This window comes from Leuciscus leuciscus (genome assembly GCF_965113295.1).
Source record: "Leuciscus leuciscus genome assembly, chromosome: 15".
Lineage (NCBI taxonomy): Eukaryota > Metazoa > Chordata > Actinopteri > Cypriniformes > Leuciscidae > Leuciscus > Leuciscus leuciscus.
In genome coordinates, this window is record NC_138739.1 from 29,206,999 (window position 1) to 29,231,047 (window position 24,049).

The following is a 24,049-nucleotide window of genomic DNA, read 5'->3' on the forward strand; positions in this document are numbered from 1 at the left end:
CTAACTCATTTTATGTTTCTTTGCTATTAATGTCTCAACATTTGCTTGATGTTCTGTCATCTAATTACCTTTCGCCTACCCTGAGAAACAGGGAGTGGAAACTCACATGCATGCCATTTTTCCATTGCAGAATCCTGGGATAGTGCCAAGTGACTTGGACAAACCCTGTGATGGGCTGTTGCTCTTCCTAATGCCACGATGGTGCTGCACTGAAGCATGGATGGTCTCAGGATGGATGACCACAGGAGCTGGCAAGCAGGTGAAATTAGAGTCTATGATGCCTCTCTATGGAGAACCCAAAAATAAAGCCTTGGAGGAAGCTGACCCTTAGGAGCCACTACTGCGCATCCACCCACGTACAATGAATGTGGTGTTATTAGACACCGGGCAGCCCTTAAACACAGACGAGAGCTGCAGGATGTGTGAACCGGGGGGTTCATGCAGTCTGTGGCCTTTTTAAAGTGAAATATAATAAGCTGGCAGCATATATCCAGTGTACATTGTGTGGGGGTTTATATCTATTTAACTTTTCCTGTTTATGTCTGAAAATTATGCGGGTTGAACAACTGATTGAATGCATAACATGAACTCTTTTCTGTAAAAGTATGTACTGTGGCATTACCATAGTACAGTGGTGGTAAAACTATGGTGTGTAATAAACTACACCTAATCATACTGTCTAATCAGCATCTTGATATGCCACACCTGTGAGGTGGATGGATTATCTCGGCAAAGGAGAAGTGCTCACTAACACCGATTTAGACAGATTTGTGAACAATATTTGAGAGAAATAGGCCTTTTGTGTACATAGAAAAAGTCTTAGATCTTTGAGTTCAGCTCATGAAAGATGTGGGCAAAAACAAGTGTTGCGTTTATAATTTTGTTCAGTGTAGTTTATGTGATTTGTATTCATAAATGTAAACATTTAAAAAATTTTAAATGTATGAATACGAATCAGAAGATTTATATAAAATGTTTTATTAAGCTCTAATTTATATTTAATTCATAATATGAATAATATGTAAGGATTATTCAATTTCGATTTAATGGAATTTTACTATACAATTGAAATTTGTGAATCTTTAAAACATTTTTTTACAAATAATACCATGGAACAAAATATCATGGGATTTTGTTGTACTTTTTTTGTATTATATACACATAGTACAGTTTGTTTGCCATATTCATATACCATGGTATTTAAATTATACTTAAAGGTACTTCCAAAGGGGAAAAACGTTACGTTTTATTAAAATTGAACTGTAACAGTCGGTGGTACTTTTTTTAATACCTTGTTTCTTTAATACCTTAAAAAATAGTAATACATAATATCATTTATAATTCATGCATGGTACCATTTAATTACCATATTCATAAATCAAGTTATTTATTATTTATATTATTTATTTATTTATTCCAAGGCACCATTGTTTTGCTATCAGTGTTAACTAAAACTAATATAAATTATTTTTGCTCATTGAAATGAGCATACATTTCTAATTTGCATTTAAGTTGAAGTACTAAAATTACTAAAAATAATGCTAAGTAGAAATATTAATAAAGCACATACAGTAACTAAATGACAAAAAAATTTACTAAATTTAAAATATAATAAGTGAAAATTATATAAATATAATATAAGATACAGTATATATAAATATACATCATGGTAGTATTAAAAAAAAAAACATCCTATTGATCTGCTTGTAATGCCACAAAATAAGGAGGGTAAAATGAGGACATTTTTAAGTTGGGACCTTAAAAGACGCCCCTCTGTTGGGTGGCGAGTCGCTGCCGTATGCCCAAACTCGTGACTGAATCTTCCCTTTTCTAATCGAAGGGAACAATGGATAGTATATCCATGTGGAAGACTGCCTTCTGCCCGACAGTGACACAGATCGATACATCGTAAATTATAAATAAGGGGAAAATAGGGTAAATAAACCCAGTAAATAAATGTGTGGTTGTCTTGTCTCCCCCTCCTCCCGTTCTCTCACCTAATGGATCGTGGATTGTGCATCGGTCTGATATGTAGTTTTCCACTGTTGCCATGGCGACTGGCCAGCCAGCCCCGGAGGCGAGAGGTGACGGCGAGCTACAACTCAATTCAGCTCACAAACACATGCACACACAACTCAGAAACGGGCCTTAGAGCGAAGACACACACACACGGACAAAATATATATACACACTCATGCATGCAACAAACAGCTCGTTTAACCCCAAAGGGCCGATTTACAATAGAAGTATTACTTCAAAAGGGTGTGTTTCAGCTACAGGCAATTTTATTGGCCCCTTTACAATTCTAAATTAATGTATTGACCCTCTTGGCCGGACAATGCGCCGCTATTATATGAAAAACATGCATCACCGTAAGTTTGTGTGCTATCTGGAGGCACCAGGGCAGCGTGATTGCTTTCCTTTTTCTTTCCCCCTCAAAGAACACCACAATATTCAGTCTGTGCGCCGTATAGTGCCACGCTGACATCTTAATGATTATCCCCGGGAGGTTTTTGGTGTTCATCATGGTTCTCCATAATGGATCAGTTCGCCGTGGCACGCCGCTCAGCGCAGTTCATGACCAGAAGCCGCAGTAGCCTGTGAAGGTTTTTTTTTTTTTTTTTTCTCAGACAAAGACAAAGAAAAACAGTTCGACCAATGCGCTATTCATTTTTATCTAACTTTGGGCGGCAGACTTTCCTTATGAGAGTGGACAACATGGCGTGCGGCTTTCAAAGATGTTGATCGGCTCGTCACACGGAGTGGTTGGGCTCTAAATTGCCTCCCCGACGCGCCGCGGGCGAATTGGCCCCAGCTGTGAGGCATCCGCGCTTATGCTCCGAGGAAGAGATCTCTAGATGCCGAGGCCCAGTCCCCTGCCAGCAGTGAGGCGAACAAATGACATTTGTGTCACTTGATGTCTCCTCGCAACAAGCAGTTAGAGTTTGATCAGAATTTAAATATGTTTAGCCTACGTTCCTCTAAACTTTAGTCTAACTTTACTTGTGCAATTCTACATTTTGTATTATAGCAGGAATGACCGCAGCACAGTACTGACTCAATTATGCATTTCAGCACTGGACAGCGACTGTACGTCAGTGACTGTCTAGAAGTGGTGCACATTTTGCTTACTGTTGAAAGGATGGTTCACCTAAAAAACGAATATTCTATCATCATTTACTGACCCTCGTGTCGTGTTCCAAACCTGTATGACTTTCTTTCATCTGTAGAACACAAAAGAAGACATTTTATCTGTTTTTGTCCATACAATGAAAGTCAATAGGGTCAAAACAACATTGAAGCCCACTGACTTTTATTATATGCACAAAAGATACTTTTTTCAAACTATATCTTCTTTTGTGTTACATAGAATTAACATTTTGATGGCTTTGATTAAATTACAGTACTGGACAGCAGAGCAATTAGAAAGGCAAAGTTACTAAATATAAACTTTAAATGCAGGCTTGTAGCCTTGTTTGAAAGTTTTGGGGGGGTTTTATTAAAAAGCTTTGAATTTTAAAGTTTACACATTCTTATAGACCCTGAAAATGCTAGATTGTTAGATAGATAGAATGATAGACAGAATGAAATAACTTTATAATGAATGAATAATAGAACATTAGATAAAATGAGATAGAATGATCTCAAATGATTGAAATACCACCAGTAGAATGATAGAAAGAACAATAGAAAGAGTGAAAGATAGAAACAATGATAAAAAGAACAATAGAAAGAATGATTAAACATTAGAATAAAAGAATGATAGAATGTTAGATCAATATAAATAATGTTAGATAAAAAAGAGCAACAGAAATAACAAAAGAACAACAGAAAGAACAAAAATGAGGACAAAGAATGAAGGAACAACAGAAAAAACACAATGACAGAAAGATTGACAGAAAGAGCAAGAATGACAGAAAGAACAACAGAAGAAACGCAAGAATGAAAGAAAGAATGACAAAGAACGTCAGAAAAAAAAAAGAAAGATAGATATCTCTAAACATATAAATTTAGCAGAGCACCATGAATGTTCCAAGCTGCACTCGTCCCTGAGTCAATAATCAATTTCAGCACCGGACAGCGACCCTGCAGACCCTTGAGTTTCCAGCACAGGCCTTAACTACATAAAACAATTGGATTTAAACTTCCTTTCCAGGAGAACAGAGACATCTAGTCACACTTTCCGCACTTCCATATGGCATATGTTCTAAACCGGCTCAAAATGATCGACAAGAACTCAGTTCTCGGGGGAACGGGGACTTGATAATATTCTCACATTATAATAATCAACAGGCTTCCACAAACTGGGCAGCCCGACCAGGAATATCCCTTTAAATCCGGATCAGCGTTCAATGCAAATGACCTCGACTCTACCACCTACGATGCGCTTTCCCCGTGTGCCCATGTTCAGAGTCACGACCTCACATGCTCCACGCGTGAGTGTTGGCGGCCTCGCTTCCCCAATCTAACCTCCGGGGATCACGGACAGTCCCTTATCACGACTCCTGTCAATCAAACATAATGACACAACCCACAGCGAATCGGACGGGGGCCTCGTATCCGCTGACAAATGCAGTGCCCTACCTTCTGAGTCCAGGGCAGATCTGCCTTTCAAATGAGCGAGGGAGAGAGAGATATAATGAGAGCGAGGAGGGGTTTCTCTCTGGTTTTAACGTGAACTTCTGCTCTCACACCCCGCTGAAAGTATGGCTTCAAGCTGTCGACATGACCCGATGTCCTCGCCTCCTCCTGATTTCTCTCTCCTTCCTCTTAGACGTTCCCTCTAGCTAGTGCTAATCTCCCACTCCTTATTGCTCGATCTGTCTTCGCTGGATCCATTGCCTCAGAGACTCCGCTTCTTTTTGTTTGTCATTCTTTATCTCTCTAATTCTAAACAATCTTTCTAGCTCCGCAGCACCGGGCGTCTTTCATTCCCTCTTTCGACGTGATCGGAAGGGGGCACGTGTCGGAAACAATTAGAACCGGAAAAGTGTCATAAAAATCTTGGGTATCTCAGTGATAACATGTCATGAGTTATTCTATATCCCAGTTTCTGCTGAAAACTCAATGGAGAAAAAAATGGTTTATATTTTAAATAACCATGTGATAATGAACAATTATGTAACTCATTTCCCTTATTTTTACATTTAGATTTCCTTTTCCGTCATCTAGTTCATCTTTAAAACAGTAATTTAAAGGGATAGTTCACCTGAAAATGAAGATTCTATCATCATTTACTTGCCCTCAAGTTGTTCTAAACCTGTAGGAGTTTCTTTTTTCTGCTGAACTCAAAAGAAGATATTTTGAAGAATGTTGGTAACCAAACAGTTTTTAGGCACCATTGACTTCCATAGTATTTATTTTCCATACTATGGAAGTTAATGTAGCCCCACAACTATCACTTATTACCTTTTACAAGACAAGTAAAAGAAATCACAAGAGGGTATTACTGATGTATTTTATATCATAGAATAAAGCGTGAAAACATCTTGGGCTTGTGTTCACCAGATACCTAAAGCATTTAACCCCCCCAAAAAAACTAAAAACATTGACTTCGGGACGATGGAACTGGAATTGCTAAAATGCTCGTTTCCTGGTTTTGGCCTACAAAAATAAGTCATCCCTGCATCACTCTATAGCTGTGTGAATATCTACCTCAATATAAACTGACACATTTCAACAGTCACACAATATGTAACTTCATACCCAGACCTAACCCCAAAAAATGAACACTTCGTCTATTCCAGTATGCTGGCTCCAGCCTCCAAAAGCCTTCAGAAACCACTGGCCACTATTTGTCTTTCCCACATCCTCCCCACCTTTTCGCTCTTTCAAAGAGCTCGCTGGGCCGCACCTGCGCTCACAAACCAGCTAAGGGGACAGGAAGACAGATTGGCAGGCTGGAGATGTGGGTCTTCACCGGGGCCCTCGTTCAGCCCTCATTCCTCCTGTCCTGAAGCCAGACTCCTTCAGACAAGACCCCAGAGAGAGAGAGCACTGTGCCGTAAGTACAACCACTACAACTCCGGCTCGTGTACACACACACACACACACACACACGCGTTACGCACGGCTAACCCAGATCACAACGTCACATGACTCAATCCCACAGACGGCTGCTCCCCGGTCCAGCTACAACCTGAAATAGACTAAAAATACCAAAATAAAACACATTAATATTTCTCTCTTTTTTTCCCCCAACTCATACAGCCAACAAAAAAAGTACTTGTGCTACAAGAACGCCTAACTAATAGCCCGTTATGGAAGATTATTTTGTTTTCAAAGCATTTTACCATAACTAAGAGGGTCATATTTGTAATGGAAGACAGAAATTGGCAACAGTCCCGGATATCTGGAGAACATTTAGGGCTCGAACAGGCAGCAGAACTCCACTTCAATCTGAAGCGTAAATTGTGCTTAAGAGTGAAACAGAAGGTAAGAACAAGAAATTCCAGGCAAAAAGTTGTGGCAACGGGACTGTTTTCCAATCTTAGTTAATTAAGAAAAGCCTTGTCGGCAGTGCGGATCAGAAAGCCATTAGCTTGTTTATGTGCTGTTTTTGTTGTTCCTTCTCACAGGAATGTGCCAAAGTGCACTGCCAGCTTTTCACTAAATACCTTAAAAAGAGCAAATGGCTCATGGGAGGGTGAGGTTTGGCTAAACATCTGGCAAATGTAGTACAGGGAAAAAGAAAAGAAAAGAAAAGAAAAGAAAAGAAAAGAAAAGAAAAACATTGTACCATGGCACTTTTTTGTTAGTATACCATGGTATTTACGGGGTACTCCAAAGTATTTCAAGGAATTATGGAAGCTGCAAATGCTTTGGTAAATCAAAATTATTACATAAAAAGTGATAATTAGGAGATAAAAGTTGAAATTATGAGATAGTCAAAATTTACATGACGAAATGTAGAAATTGGGATACAAAATATCAAAATTGACAATCAAATTATGACAAAAAGTCAAAACTATGAGATTAATAAGTCATAATTGTAAGATTTTTTTTTTTTTAAAGCAATTATGGTGAAAATGAATACAAAGTCAGAATTGACAACATAATTTTGACAAAAAAGTCACAACTGTGACAAAAAGTTTAAATTATGGAATAAAAAAAAAAAACTAAATTGCCATAATTACCTAAATAAATTGACAAATTGTCGAAATTGGGAAACAAAGTTAAAAAAAAGGGATAATTATGAGATAAAAAGTAAACATCTGCTTAATACCATAAGTATGGCAAAAAAAAGAAACTGGGATAAAAGTGTCAAAATTGGCAATATAATTATGATAAAAAGGTCACAATTATGACATAAAAAGTGATTTGAAATTTTGAGATAAAAAAAATCTAAATTGGCATAATACCATAATTATGGACAAAGTCAAAATTGACAACATAATTATGATTAAAAAAAGACAATTTCAACTTTTATCTCATAATCACGACTTGGTATCACATCTAGACTCTATCTCAAAATTATGAGGGCTTCCGTAAAGAATACTGTGGTAAATGTTTAAAAAAATTATTATTTTTTTTTTTTTAAAGTTTCATTGTATATTCAGTGTCATGATATTTACACAAAGAAAGAAAGAAAGAAAGAAAGAAAGAAAGAAAGAAAGAAAGAAAGAAAGAAAGAAAGAAAGAAAGAAAGAAAGAAAGAAAGAAAGAAAGAAAGAAAGAAAGAAAGAAAGAAAGAACAAACTATGTTAATCCAGCTTTTTCTCTCGTTTCAGGGTTGTTGGGAAGTGAAATCCCTGAGGATCACTCTAGTGCAATGGCTTTTTACTATGTACATTACAGCCCTGTGCCATTACACACACACACACACACACACACACACACACACACACACCGTGTAACGCTGCAGTCATGTGTCTGCATCTCTCCTCCATTGTGGTAAAGCCATAACAGCGGAAGCGGCACTATAAAACTTCATGAAGTGAGAAGCACAGTCTCGTGTGCAGCTCCGCTGTGATTTCTCATATGACAGCACTGGAGACTTTCTATTCATCACACACTGCTGGCCATGTAACTGCATTACCACAAACCCCAGACGCAAATATCCACCGCAATCCACACGCTCACTTCATTGTCTAGTCAATGAATCAGCGGATTTGAGAGAGAAACAGACAAATGGAGAAAGACGAGCAGGCTCAAATTTTCCAAAATCCAAAGGCAAACAAATGTTGAAAATGATATTGGAGATTATCAGAGAAACGTAGAATAACTGTTTGCCTTGTAGATAAAAATCAACGACTAAACAAAGGCGAATTGCTGTGCTGTTGTTTGTGCATTGCTACTTTAAATCCATTTTCATTGCGGTTACATAATATTCAACAAAAACTGCTGTATTTATATTCTGAACATGTTGCTTATGACTTTGTGTTCCCTGAAAATGATTTTTAATTTTCTAGAATATATTTATTTGTTTTTTAGTAGTATCCCTTACTCTTAATTAAAAAGTAATAATAAATATAAAAGAAAAAAGTAACAATATAAATAAAAATATTATATAATTTATCAAATATAATTATTTAAAAAATACAGTGGAATCCAAAAGAATCTATTAAAATGCAATTATAAAATCAATATAAAATAGTCAAATATAAATTAAAATAAACTGTATTAAAATAATAATAATAATATAATTTAAAAATAGAAATGCATTATTTTCATTTATTTTAGACAGTATATATTACTGTTACAACTATTAATTAAACTAATAATAACAAGAACAAAAATATAAAATTATAAAAGAAATATTAAAACATACAATAAAAGAGTCCAAAAGCATTGCAACTATTAATAAAACTTTTAATTCTAAACATAATAACATTGAATTGAATTGAATTACAATTGTATAATATATGTAAAGTATATTTCATTTTTGTATTAAATTAGTAAAAGGGCTAATTAACAATCATCTGAGTTTGGTTTTCTCCCACTTTGCTTTATTGCCAGCAGAACTGATCAGTGATCTAGAAATAGTGCAGAATATGAAATATTTATTATTCACTGTACATAATAACTTTTCTTGGTTGCAAACTTCCCAAAACTTCCGGATATAATTAGATTTCAGGCCCCACTGTATTTATAATAGTCATGCCCATCACGCTTCATTAATTTGATTTGATATGAGCGGCCGTCAGCATCCTATCAGAGCGTTTATTCTGAGAAAAACATAAAGCTTTGTCAGCACACACAGTGTTCACACTCAGGGTAACACCTTCTGCGTTCCTTACATATTCCACGTCCATCAAAAGCTAAAAATACAGCCTTGTTAGTTTAGAAGAGTTAGCAATTACATTATTGCTGATTTGCCATTATAACAAGACTTCATCGGTTACGGATCCCAAAAAGGGATAGAGAGCATTTTGGGTTTCCCAAAGAATCATCTCACTGGACAGATCTTAAAGGGATGGTTCGGAGTAAAATCAACCTAGGGTCCTTTGCACCATGACCTCGAGCCAAACCCCCCTCCCCCTCCCTCCTATTTAGAGATATCAGCTGGATGGCTTAGTGCAGGCGCTAATGGATCCAAGGCTTTATCTCGTAAATTACCCCACTAATAATGCCCGGAATGGTACCAAACTTATACAGTAGTACAAATAGGTTCTTTACTCATAAAACGAGGCATTGGAAAGTTTGTAAGTACATCAGGAGTTTATTTAAATAACACTTGACTGATGGCTAATGCTACCGCTAACCCGGACGTCGACGTCACTTCAGTGGTTTGGGAAAGCATGTAAAAGTCTTAGCAGAAAGCCAGTATATCCAACATTTTCTTTTTTTTTCTTTTTTTTTTAAGTGTTGGCAACTTAGTGTTAACTAATAATTGTTGCAAACTGGTACTACCAACAAAATATTAGTGCATTCCTGGAACTGGGCGTCGTTACACTACATCCTTATGCATCGCTTTCTGCCAGGACTTTTACGTGCTTTTCCCAAATCACTGAAGTGACCTCGACATCCGGGTTAGCGGTAGCATGAGCCGTCAGTCAAGTGTTATTAAAATAAACTCTGGATGTACTTAAAAACTTTCCAATGCCTCGTTTTATGAGTACAGAACCTATTTGTACTACTGTAGAAGTTTGGTACCATTCCGGGCATTATTAGTGGGGTAATTTACGAGATAAAGCCTTGGATCCATTAGCGCCTGCACTAAGCCATCCGGCTGATATCTCTAAATAAGCGCTAACTTTAATAATGTTCGACCAAGGGAAAAAAGGCTTTTGGGGGGGGGTGTTTGGCTCGTTGGTCATGGTGCAAAGGACCCTAGGTTGATTTTACACCGAACCATCCCTTTAAAAAGAACCATTCTTTCTCAGTGTGAAGAACACTTCACTAAAAAATCTAAAGAACCTTTTTCCACTATAAAGAACATTGGAAAGGTTCCATGTACACCAATTAAGAACCTCAAATACTTCACCCAAAAATGAAAATTCTGTCATCATTTACTCACCCTCATGTTGTTCCAAACCTGTATGAGTTTCTTTCTTCTGTTGAACACAAAAGATGTTATTTAGAAAAAAAATTAGTAATCAAACAGTTGATGGTCCCCATTGACTTCCATAGTATTTATTTTTTCATACTATGGAAGTCAATGGGTACGTCAAATGTCTGGTTACCAAAGTTCTTCAAAATATCCTCTTTTTAGTTCAACAGAAGAAAGAAACTCATACAGGTTTGGAACAACATAAGGGTGGGTAAATAAAGACCGAATTTTCATTTTTGGGTACACTTTCCCTTTAAGAACTGTTGACTGAGGGTTCTTTGGGAAACCAAAAAAGGTTCTTCTATACAACTTTTGGAACCTTTATTTTTAACAGTGTGTTCTTTTCCTGGCAAAAACTAAATTGGCCTGTTCACAAGTCTTCCACAGACGGATGTGATAACAAGCAATGAATCCGGGCGTAAAACACACACCTTAAATTACACCGGATTTGCCGCGACTCCAGAGGAGCAGGTGAATTTGCAATTCCAGCAGGGGTGTGGAGCCCCGCGGACAGCATGAGCTCATACACACACAGAAACATGGTGAAGCCGCTTTTTAAATTGCACGGCAGGGTTGAGAGAGGTGTTGTGTGTGTGTGTGTGTGTGTGTGTGTCGATACAAACCGTTTTCTTCATCCTCACATTGTTTTGACTGTAAACACTGTAGACGGATGTATACACTGCCATACTGCAATTAAGAGGAATATAAAACACTTCGTACTTTTTGTGCCTGGAAGGTGCACCATAAATATCTTCACATATTTGTCCATCTAGATCTTTTAATACATTTCGAATCTTCACTGTAACCTTGTTTGCAACTTATGTCTGGGAATTAAAAGTAATAAAGACAGATTCTAAAAATGGTTAGCTGCTATAATGCGACAAATTCAATTTGCAGTTATGAATCATGTTTTTCACCAGCTGCTAGGAAACGGAGGTGCACTTTATATAAATACACTTTAAATACTGCTGAGATTAATTCCTTCTTGTTAGCATTTTACATCAATATGTTGAGTGACCTCAATTATTTTCATAAAATGGAACTTTGATTCATATTGGTACATTTGATTCATGTTAGTCACACATCCTTTAGTCACTTAGTTTATATAATGTTTATATAATGTGCATATATGTATACTGTATTATTATTGTTGTCATTAATAATAAATGATTTATATATTTTTATATATATATATAAATATATATATATATATATATATATATATATATATATATATATATATATATATATATATATATATATATATATATATATATAAATGAAAGGCAGGGTTGAGAGAGGTGAAACTTTTTTTATATAATTGAATTTAATAATATATTATTATTATTATTATTATTATTATTGTTGTTGTTGTTATTAATAATAATAATACATTATTAAATTTGATTAAATAAATAAAAAATCTATGAAAACTTTTGAAAACCACTGTAGGTATTTTGGTTGTTAACCATTACCAAAAATTGTGAAAGACTATCTTTCAGTAATTGTATTATTTTTTTTATTTTTAATAATAAGTAATAAAGCAATTGATTAATTGGTTTTATTTACAGAAATGGCATTGCAAATGTATCCAACCCCTTTTTTTTTTTTTACATTTCCAGCTTCACCCCCTATTACTTTCTCATTTCTATGCCCCTGTTTTTAAGTACCAACTTAAAATGTCCACCCTGACTCTGACCAGCCACGCACACAAACAAAATCAACTATCCATCCCACTATACACAAACATACACAGATCACTGCCGTTAGCCCTAGATGATCTTGACAAGCTGCCATGTATACATGGTGATGTTATCACCACATCTCACACATTGCGGAGCTGATGTTCCTCAGAGGTCACTGATGGGGAAGCGCACTATTGAGGCAGACAGCTGTCAGAACGCCTTCCTCGCCTTCGCCTAACTTCCTCCTCCTGCTCCTCCTCTGTCCTCCGACAGACACGGCCACTCCTATAATGGGGCTCATATGTGGCCTCCCTGTCATTGCGATTCTTAGCGGTACGTTGAACGTGAAGGCTCTGTGAAATCCCAACTGGAATTAAACTGGGAGGATCTATGTCGTGTGATCAATCTTGGCAGTTGCTACATGTGAGATGTGCTCTGGGAATGCTCCATACAGAAAAATACAGGCATTTACTCAGTTAGCTATTGTTTCCCATGTACAACTGGTAGCTAAGCACTATTTAGCCCCCTACGATATTTTGTGACAATTACTCTGTAGCCTCTGGCAATCTGCATATCAAGCAGGATTTAGCAAACAAACAACTGGCATATTTACTTACCATCAATGTAGCAAGACGGGGGGTTGTTGGGGAAAGATTTAGGGACAGGCCGTTTGGCCAAGACTCACTGCAGGCCAGATCAATTTAGCAGCTGTAAAAAAGCTTTTCAAAATGAACTAGCTGTGGGTTGACTGAGTGGCTAATCAGTTTTAAAGAGATAGTTCAGCCAAAAAAGAAAATGATGTCATTATATACACTCCCCCTAATATCAATGGGATCCAAAACAACTCCATTGACTTTCATTGAATGGTCAAAGAAAAATGTGACTTTTCAAAATATCTTCTTTTGTGTCCCGTAGAATGCCATATAGGTTTGGAACAACATGAGGGTGAGAAAACAAAGACTTTTAGGTGAACTGTCTCTTTAAGGAAAAGCCCTGAATAATTTGACTGGTTTCAGGTTCACCTGACCCAGATTGGACACATTTCTAAGAGGTTTTTAAGATGTGTTCTTGTGTTTAGAGCGCAACTGAATAAAAAAAAATGTGTGATGCGTTTTCTTTTTTCTTACCATTTAAATTTTGAAGAAAAAAAATTGTGTGAGACATGATGCAACAGCCAATGATGTCTGTTTAAATTTGTATGGCTTTGGACGCAGTGTTTTTAATGTGATAAATTTAGGAGACGCATCTTTTCCTGAGAGGATTTTACAGTGCAAACTGTAAAAGCTAACGCACGCAACACTGTCAGCATGCTAATTAAAGCACCACCACTAAAATATTAAACTAAAAAATACATATAAAAAAAAACAGAGTCAACCATCATGTCCTATTCCTAGCAGGCAAACATAAAAACATGCCTCTAGTTCTCAGACTCTTCAAAAAACACCTACTACCTTATTCGCAGTTGTCTCAGGGGATGACAACACTGGTAAGTGAAGCTGATGCAATGATGTCACACATGCAGCAAGTCTGTGTGCATGTGCGCGCGTGTTTCTCTCACCCCACAGTGAGATGTATTCTCAACAGGTCTGGATGACATGTGTCACATTCTGAGTGCCCCCTCCTTCATATGTTTTTCTCTCCTTTCAGGCTCAAATGTTCTATTAGGGGTAAAAGCGTGTGTGTGTGGGTGTGTGTTTGACATAGTTGCCCTGAATCCAACGTGGCACTAAATCAAACACCACTTGTCATTTAAAAGTTTTCATTTTGAAGCTGGCAGAAAATGATCGCAGGCTATCTTTGGTCGCAAGACCGTGACAACTGCCATTTTTGAACCTTTCTCACTGTATGAAGTAGGAACACCGTTTAGGAGCCACAACCAAAGAAATCCCCACGACTGGTCATGTTTCACCTGGGGAAAGCCCAAAATCATACAATGTGTACTAGGCATTAGACATCTCTGAACATATTATATTACATTTCTATTTCAAATCTCTAGAATCTCGGTAAGATCAGTGTATGACTAACATGGATCATCATGTTTTGCACCAGCTTGTAGAGTTCGTGCCAACTGAGGCGCAAGAGGAAACATTTAAAATACTAAGAAATTTCTATCAATTTATCCCATGCTATAATTTGCCATAATTGCAATTGTGATGCCATATATGTTGCTCTCTGAGTTTCCTGCAGGTTACTTCAGGAGATGTCTGTCTGGACTGGCAGCATGGCAACAATGTGTCATTGTCAAACCATTCACTATGGTTGTGTAAGGCGTGCAGACTACTGTCAGACCTCCTTGTGGGTTTTGTGCTTTGAATGTCATCGCAATTGCCAGCAAAACTCAGAAGCACACAACTCTCAATGGAAACACCCTCGATGCACCCCGCTATGTTTATTTTTGTGCATCTGGAATACTTTTGTGCAACTGGGCAACAATGACTCACTGGCTTTTTGCGTAAATGGAGCAGTTTGGAAAAATTGAGAGAACAAATGAATTGACATTTGCTATCACTGCATCCCCAAGCCCTGTGCTGAAAGCATCGGATCAATGCTTGCAAATGTCCCCGGGGAGAAGTACCATGAAACGGCTCAAAGCTTGATCTTAAAAGGCTGGGTTATCGACTGATTTCTGTTCCAAAGGCTTTAACTCTCTGTCTAAAACATGCAGCTTTAGCTTTGACTGGCATGGTGGTCCTCTTAAAGAGGTGAGGCGAAAGGCTGGCAGTGGACTTACCCCCGGCAGTGTCTTCTGTTCGTGGAGAGCGTTCTGGGCTTTGATGGCCGACTCACGGGCGCAGTAGGTGAGGAACGCGCAGCCTGTGTGACAAAAAAGGAAAGGAGACTTTCAATGACTTGGATAGACAGTGGTCTTGAACTCTATACTGCCAGATATCGGCGGGTGGCCAAAGTCATTTGAAGTAACCAAACAGCCTCATTAGGACAAAAACATCAGCATGACATTTACATTTATTCATTTAGAGCAGATTTTAAATTACAAATGATTATACTATAAGTAGAAGCAATGGAGTAAGTAAGAAAACAATACAGATGCTGCTGGTTTGCTGTTCTTGGCTGGCTTAAGACAGTCTCCCAGCCTGACCAACTAAAAAGTGTCCAGGCTGGAAGACCAAATAAGACAAGCTTAGGCTGTTTAAGATGGCTTGTCCAGCAGGAACCTTACCAAATTAGAAGTGCAGAAAAGTATCATTCACTACAAGAGTAATTTTAGTCACACATTCCACAGGTTCTTGTTTTCTCTCGAGTTGATGCACACTTTACACAACTACCTTATTTCCCAGAAAACAAGTCACAACTGATTATAAGTCGGGTCAAAATTGCATCGTTGAGAGAGAAATAAATACACAGATAAGTAGCATCAGTCAAATTGTATTATAGTGGCATTCATTATAAACAAGATTCATTATAAATACTAAGCATAAACAAATTTATATAAAGTGAAACTGAAAGTCTGGGCATGTGAGCTCATTTCTCTCATTCGGCACAAATCCACAATTACGCAAGCTTTGTGTGCTTGACATTAATTGCATTATAATTTGCTTTGGAAAATAAGCCACGGTATGTTTCAGATCATAAATAAAAACGTGACCGGAAAATATAGTAATTGGAAAGTTGTGTCAATTACAAGGTGGCATTACCACAATCCCAAAATGGCATTAACTATCAAATTAACTAATATAAGGACAATGAGTTTCAGTCTTTTTCCACCACCGAGGAACAGTGAAAGTGAAGGTTTCTGAAAGCTATTCACTGACCAACACTGAGCAGGGAAGGAACATAAATCTGGGGAAATAAGTTTAGGTAAGAGGCCCAAGATGTTTGCTTTGAATCAGACAGACCAAAAGGATGAGAAGATAGACTTGGTTTAATTTGAGCAAAGCAAAAAGCATTCAAGATTAATTTCATTCAAGATTCAAGTCGACCCGCAACATTGTGTTCCCATCGAGTATCACTGATCGCCAGCACAGGAAAACGAGCCAGAACAAAGCCTCCGCGTCCCTTACAATGACAGGGCCAGAGGTGCTGTGAGGAGTCCCTGCAGACAGGCTAAATACAGACAGTCTATTTTCTAACATGGGGGAGCCTGTCCAGTCCGCTTTACACTGGATGTGCCCGTGTGTGTTTCTCCGTATGTGTGCTTGTGTGTGTGTGTTTGAGCAAGTCCATAGATCAGCCAGCAGTCCCTGTCCGAGGCTCTCGGCTGGCTGGAATAAGCCCTGACTACCCTTGACACCCTGACAGAGAGGCGAACAGTGCTGGAGAACTAGTAAGAGAAACTTTGAGTCTCTCGGGTTCCTAGACAGAGATGTGAATTCATAAAAACATGCACATATACACAGCCGATTATATAACCTTTCTGCCGAAAGTATCACAGAAAAGGAGACTTTGCAGTAAAAAGATCCCTGAGCCCATTCATTTTTGTGACGTTAACAGTGCTAACTGGTTTTACAGTAAAGCAACTCTCAGATTTGCATGATAACCGACTCACTGCAATGCAGGGATCACACTTTTGTATATGTGAAAGTAACTACTAAGCAGTCATCTCGCTATCTCTTCCTTCTGTCACCTTTTCTCTCTTAACCCATGTTCAACTGCACAGAAATAAACACTGTGTATTTATTCCTCAAAGGTGAAGTTTAAAACGTAACCAACGGAACAGAATTCCTAACATTTTTATTGTTTTCCAACAAGATTCCAAACATCTTTCCACTGTCCATCTGCTATTGGTCAAACAAAAGAGATAGTCCCGCCCCAAACTCACACCACTGGTCGAGCTCAAACAAACAATCCACAATATTAACACTTTTTTTTAGTAGCTTAGAGTTTTATTGTAGCTTATTGTAAAACTCAGTGAACTTTTGTTCCTTGACTACAGATTTTAGAGTATATCTTTCATTTAATTTGATGCAAACATAAAAATTGTGGTGGAGAAAGCGGGCAGTTTGGTATGTTTTTCAGAGTTGTCAATGTTTTTGTCAGCTGTATGATCATCAACCAAGAACCCAACACTACAAAATCTTTGTATGGATTGGAGTTCAGGCCCTAGCAGACTTGTTTTTATGTGTGTCCAACTAAATGAGCCATCTATTCTCACTAAGATCAATAGAAGCCAATTTAACTCAAAAGACAGCAGATAATAACGAATAAATGCTAATAATTAATCAAAATCCACTATACGAGTACAGGTAATGTTCATGTCCTCATGAAAACATTGTCTTCACAGAAAGACTTGGACAAACAAGCAAGCAAGTCACTTGTGTTATTTTATATTTATTATTGCATCAGTCCCACTAACCCTGCATTGCTTTCAAATACATCAAAGCTTTATTATGTCTCAAATTCTCCCACCAAGGTTATTTTCAATTTGTGGCGAACTTGATCTTGCAAATGCTCAAAAACCAAATTGGATATATTCAAATGGCATTCACAAAGAATATCCAGAGTAAATTAGTTGCCCCACTAATATAAGCAAAAGAATAGTGTGTGTGACGTGTCCATTAGAGAGAGAAAGTGACAGTAAAACAGATAGCAAGAGAAGCATTTTAATTCTAATCCCTTCACTTTAATGCATGGTGTTATTGCAGCCCATAGGCACCAATTGGAATCCAAACACGTACAAATGACTGCCCTGCTGTTGCATACCAGGCGCGCAATTTTGGGCTGCATGATGAAATTATTTGAAACTCGACATAAAAGTATCAGCCATGGAAATGGCTGACGCAGCACCCTAAGGACAGAGTGTGGAAATGATCTACCGCATTGTTTGATAAAAATCTCTATTGTTTGATCAAATGCGATTTAAAAATTAACAAAGGAAGCTGACAGTTAGTAGGCAATGGATTTTACTTTAAATTTTTAGCTCATATAATCCTTTTTCTATATGTAGCTGAAAGGTTCCTGATAAAATACTTCACTGAATGGGAATATTAATAGAGGGTGGTTCAAAAACCTGACAAAACATTGAAAATCTGGGATTTTTTTTACCCATTTAAACCGGGAAGCGTTTAAAAAAATGAAGATAAATATTTCAAGTTCATTAATCAACTGTTTTTACTGTAATTACATTTCTTAATGTTATGCTGATATTTCTAAAAATAATATGCTGAAATTTGCCCAAAAAAAATGATATCAAATAATAATTATGTGAAATATATTAATTAATTCGAATTAAAATGAAAAATGTAATGCTTTTCACTAGTGGTCACATACTTTCGGATGCATTTTAAAATGATTTCTCCTGAATCCAAAACAAAAAAGTCAAAAGCAGCAAAAATGTGCCTCTCTCTATTCCGGGGCAAAAATGACATCTAACCCCTGTGCTAATAAGCAATCACACAGACAGAGGCCCATGAGGCCTGCAGGTCTGAGGAATGGCGTAGACTAGAGCTTCATGGGGAGGTAGAGAGGCTTAGCAGTAATTAAGCAAGCTGAATTGAAGGTGCCGCTCCCTCCCTCTGCTCCTGACAGCCCCCATTTGCTGTTTTTTTTTTTTTTATAGTAAAAGCCGAGCCATCACACCACTGTTCCTTCCCCCCTTCATAACTGTGTGCAAGCCCTGAACTGTGAGGTGCCTGTTAAGTGCGAAGGTCTTGGTGCTAAATCTGCTTCCGTGCCCCCATTCTCCACGTTCTCGCCTGAGCACTTTGCAACTTCGCGAACACTCCCGTCACTCACACCTCCTACTCGTTCCCGACACGTTCAAGTTTAGCTCTGAGAACAAAGGACTGAACTTAAAACTGTTGTGCGGTTATTAAGAAAATGTTTTTAATAAAGCTGTGCTGATTCAATCATATATCGACATTATTCCACACAGTGTACATATATAGACGTTTTCTCACTATATTGTATAGACACTTAGATCCTTGTATTTATTTTTTTTTGCATTCATATGCTTTACAAAGCGTCTGAACAATGCAAAATGAAACATTCACTTTTGCATTTGGTTCGGTTTCAGTCAGATTCAATTACAATATTGCATAAGGAGCCTTGTCAGTCTTACTTTGTTATAACAACAACATACTGTAATTTTCCCTTCACTTCTTTTTGTATTTGTCTGGAGTTACCAAAAGTCATTTCTAAGTCATTTTATGCGATATTATAAATGGATTGCAGTTGAATCTATGGGGTTTTGAATCACATTTGCATTATGATGTGTAAGAGATTCTGCAGATTAAATGGTTAATAGACCTTATTCACAGCAGTGCCATCTTTGATTTTTAATGGGAATGAAAGCGAGGCTGTGAGGGATGGAAAGGCTTCTCTTCAGTGGGTTTTACTGTTATTTAATGTTATTGGATTGTTCTGCTAACGAAACAATGCAAAAATATCTTTCCGAGAAACTTCAGTAGACAAAAAAATCTACTGTGCTCAAAAAAGAGCTGTGGAAATGTTTTACAGCAGATGCCATTGAAAACACGGTAAGTCTATCCCTCACAGCCTCGCTTTCATACATGTCATGGCGCTGCTCTGAATAAGGTCTATGGGATGACCAGAGAAAGAGTGAGCAATGTGTTTTTTTGTCAAAGGGATGGTTCGGAGTAAAATCAACCTAGGGTCCTTTGCACCATGACCTCGAGCCAAACACCCCCCAGAAGCCTTTTTTCCCTTGGTCGAACATTATTAAAGTTAGAGCTTATTTAGAGATATTAGCCGGATGGCTTAGTGCAGGCGCTAATGGATCCTATGATGTACCTCATAATTACCGCACTAATAATGACCAGAATGGTACCAAACTTATACAGTAGTACAAATAGGTTCTGTTCTCATAAAACGAGGCATTGGAAAGTTTGTTAGTACATCCGGAGTTTATTTAAATAACACTTGCCTGATGGCTAATGCTACCGCTAACCCGGTCGTCGAGGTCACTTCAGTGATTTGGGAAAAGGCCGTAAAAGTCCTGGCAGAAAGCCATCAACTAACAACAAAATATAGTTAGGTAGTTAATATATATAAAGTTTGGTACCATTCTGGGCATTATTAGTGGGGGAATTTACGAGATACATCCTTGGATCCATTAGCGCCTGCACTAAGCCATTCGGCTGATATCTCTAAATAAGCTCTAACTTTAATAATGTTCAACCAAGGGGAAAAAAGGTTTCTGGCGGGGTGTTTGGCTCGAGGTCATGGTGCAAAGGACCCTAGGTTGATTTTACTCCGAACCATCCCTTCAAGAAACAACCTTTGTCATGTTGAGAGCAAGATGAAAAAACACAGGAAAAAAAGGTTTCGTAATATTGTGATGCATCACAATTTATTGAATTGTATTGTCTATATTTGTATTCATTCGTATTTATTAAAGTGTGTTGTCTTTAATATTGTTAATATAGTATATTTTGTTGCAGGTATGAATGAATGAATGAATGAATGAGGCATTTATATAGGGCGTTTCATATGTACTACTGTACACCCAAAGCGCTTTTACAATAAGGTTGCGGTCTCTCCTCAACCACCACCAGTGTGCAGCATCCACTTGGATGATGCGACGGCAGCCACAGTACAATGGCGCCAAGATCATATTAACTAAAAAAGGTAATTTATCCAAATATGTGCGCAATTTGGCACTTGCAATCGTGCATGACAACACGTGAATGTTTCTTGTGAAATCTTTCGGCAAGCGGTGTCGCTTTCAGTGTCACTCGTAGTTAGCGCGTATCATGTAAAACACCTTAATGCGTTGACCGCCTCCCGTGAAAAAACGCATATGGGCTTGATTTCCTCCGAACCTCTCTCTTAGTCACTGTCCAGACAACAATATCGTCCCTGCCCTCGCCTAATTACTTTGTAATGAGTATTGTAATATAAGCGGTGCGCTAGCGTAACCTGTAAACCTTAATTAAGCCTGCCACCTTTAAATGTGCTCAACCTCCAAGTACTAGAGCAAAACTAAATGCACATAGCTGGCATTATTCAGCTTATGAATTAAAGTTAAAAGTCTTTGTGGGAAATTATGCCTTGCTTGCACATTGAAAATTTATAGCAGTTCTGAAAAAATTGATGCAAACAAAATCAGCAACTGTATAAATAGTGGAAAATGTTGCACTATAGTATACAGCAACTGGATATGGAAAATGCATATGCATACTGAATAAAGTGGCTTCCTAATACATATGCAAGAGTTGTTTGTCATAGCAAGACTCAAATAGGTCTAGATCAGCGTTTGTGTTGTGAATTAGAAATATCGAGGGGTGACACTGTGTCTTGCGGCATGCTGGGAAGTCCTCAGCCAGAAAACTCTGATGCTGCACTGAGTGCAAGAAGGGTACAGCGGAACAAAGACACTTCCTCAGTAGGCTACATCTGTTTCTCCTCCTCTCCCTCTCTTTCTGTCTTCAGAGGATGGCTGGCATACGAGCAGTGATGCCAGCAGTGGCAGCTTAACCTATTTTCGGAAATGCCACAGATTTCTATTAATAGCCCTGCTGAGCAGCAGGCCTCTCCACACATCCCTGACGGGTCCCACAAACCCACTGATAACATCCTCTCCCATATCACCTTTCATCAATGCTCATGTCACAGCATCACTTCCCTATACTAAAATAAAAACAACAAGAATATTCAGTAGTGGATATTGTGATGAAGCAATCTGGGAAAGGTTCTGGTGAAATTCTTCAACAAGGCCTGGCTAATTCATAATATATATATATATTTAAAGAATTTAAATACATAAATGGGCTTAGATAGGCCTATTTGTTATACCCAATAATTAAATCCACCTACGTACTATTTTCCATAATTGACTCTAGGGGGCGCTCATATTGTTTAAAAATATATATATTTATGTTTGGTTAGACACTAATGCGTATAATATCAACATACGGGAAATCTTCTAAAACAAACTCTTACAAATTTTTACGAATCCTCTATTGCACATTTCGTTTTTCAACTTGTGAGTGGAATTCCGTATTTTTTGTTGTTGACGTCAAAGCATCAAATCGACATGCATCTAATCGAACGGTATTTTGCGAAAAATTATCTTCCATTGGTAAAAGAAAACAGAGTCAAACTGAAAATCGAACGGGTTTTGCAACACCCTAGAAAAACGTGAACAAAATGACACAAAATTAAAGAGACTGGGTTAAACATAATGGGTTTATCATATTGAAAACCGCACCAAGTCAACAATGTAAAAGATTATTTGATTAATAAGCTATGACAACATATGTTTTTAAATGGCTTTTTACAAGCAATTTTCAACTTTATTATAAGTTATACAAAATTCAATCAGTTTAATGTAATTTAAGTTGAAATTACTTAAACATCCAAGTTGATTGTACTTAAAAATTTAAAGCAGCACCTTCTTTTTTACAGTGAATGTAGAAACTAGAAACCAAACTTTTCTGCTTATGTAATGTTAATAACTTTACATATTGTTAGACCTACTCAATACTATATTGTTAGACCTACTCAATACTAAAACAACCATTACAATAAACAACTTTGGAACTGTTGTGTCGTCATTTCATGTCCAGCAAAACCAGTTCATACCCACTAATAGAACTTCACTTTGGGTACAAGTACCTACAAATACTAACGCGAACCTGATGTTTATGCACAGTCTCATCCTGTCGTACTCTCAACATCATGACGCCGTCCCCCATCTGCCCCGCCAAACCTCCCCTTTCATATTAAATCCTTTTGTTTCCACCCTCTCCTGTCTGCCGGAGTGGATCTGGCTCTCCCATCCTGTCAGAAAGGCCCGTCACTCCGCCGGTGCCTCCGGATTAAAGGCACCATTTGTTTTCAGTGGTTCTGACAATCACTCCATCTCTCTCAGTCTGTTCATCTATTGTGCTTAGCCCTTTGCCTTCCTGTCATTTTTCCCTGTCCACTCGAGCTGCCTATGTGTGTGTGCATGGCATTTGTCACAGCTCTCTGACTGACATAATGGCCATGCCCTCCTTCCTGAGATCAAAGGAAGTGGAAAAAGGCTTTTCTGCTCAAATTCCAACAAGGCATTTACATATTTCCAAGCCGTTCTCATCAACGCCAACAGAATCTTTCTTTCGCTGTTCATTAGTCAACCGTGCTGAGTGTTGATTTATTTTCCTCTCGACAATAAATCTTTCGTTCAGGAAGCTTGAAAAACCAGAACAACAGTTCGACTGCAGGAAATGTCGGAAAGAACAGACATGCCGGTGTATCATACGTTTCCTTCTCTGTCATCATTTTCTTTTTCCCTCCATGAAAAACAGCACCTCTGAACTTAACCTTGTAAAAATGTTTTTGCGCAAAAGACTAAACAGAGAAGAGCAACTAATAAGCTTTATCCCAAAAGAATTGACCTCCATTTTGAAATGGATCGAGAAAATTTAGCAATTTAAAGATGAAGTGAGTAATTTATGGCCCCTTGCGTAGCTAAACAGAATAAAATCAAGCATCTTAAACCAGCTGCTGTAGGCTGGCTTCCCTGCCTGGCTGATATACAACTGGTTTTCCAGTGTGACCAGCAAAAGAAATGGTCAAAATTTCTCTAAAATTACTACTAAGAATAGTCTGAGAGACAATCTAAGGGTACGTTTAAAACTGAGAAGTGTTTCCTTTGAGTGTTTCACATACGGACAACACCATTGTCAAAACTATCCCCATTCACACCGATCCGCGAAAACGACTAAAAATGCTGTATTCTGCTGCCAGGCCATTAGATGGCGATGAAACACAATAGACTGAACACGTAATACGGAAGTGCATGACGTCATCGTCTTCAGAGATTCGCGTTTTTGTCGTTTACACCGAGAACGTTTTCAAAAGTTTGCGTTTTCAGGCACCCAAAACCCTGTCGTCGTGTAATTGAACGGCCAAAACTTTACATTTTTAGTTGAAAACGGTGTAGTGTAAACATCTCCCAAGACTCGCAAAG

The 24,049-nt window shown here is 37.8% G+C and overlaps 1 protein-coding gene across 14 annotated transcripts in view; it reads right to left on the reverse strand.

The window, feature by feature from the left end:
* Positions 1 to 24,049, reverse strand: part of celf5a (cugbp, Elav-like family member 5a) — a 218,230-nt gene that overhangs the window by 188,515 nt on the left and 5,666 nt on the right. For all 14 annotated transcript variants that reach the window (XM_082138855.1, XM_082138861.1, XM_082138856.1 and 11 more), the window contains exon 2: positions 14,909 to 14,991. In XM_082138855.1, coding sequence (XP_081994981.1) covers positions 14,909 to 14,991 — 83 coding nt within the window. The remainder of the gene's footprint in view (positions 1 to 14,908; positions 14,992 to 24,049) is intronic.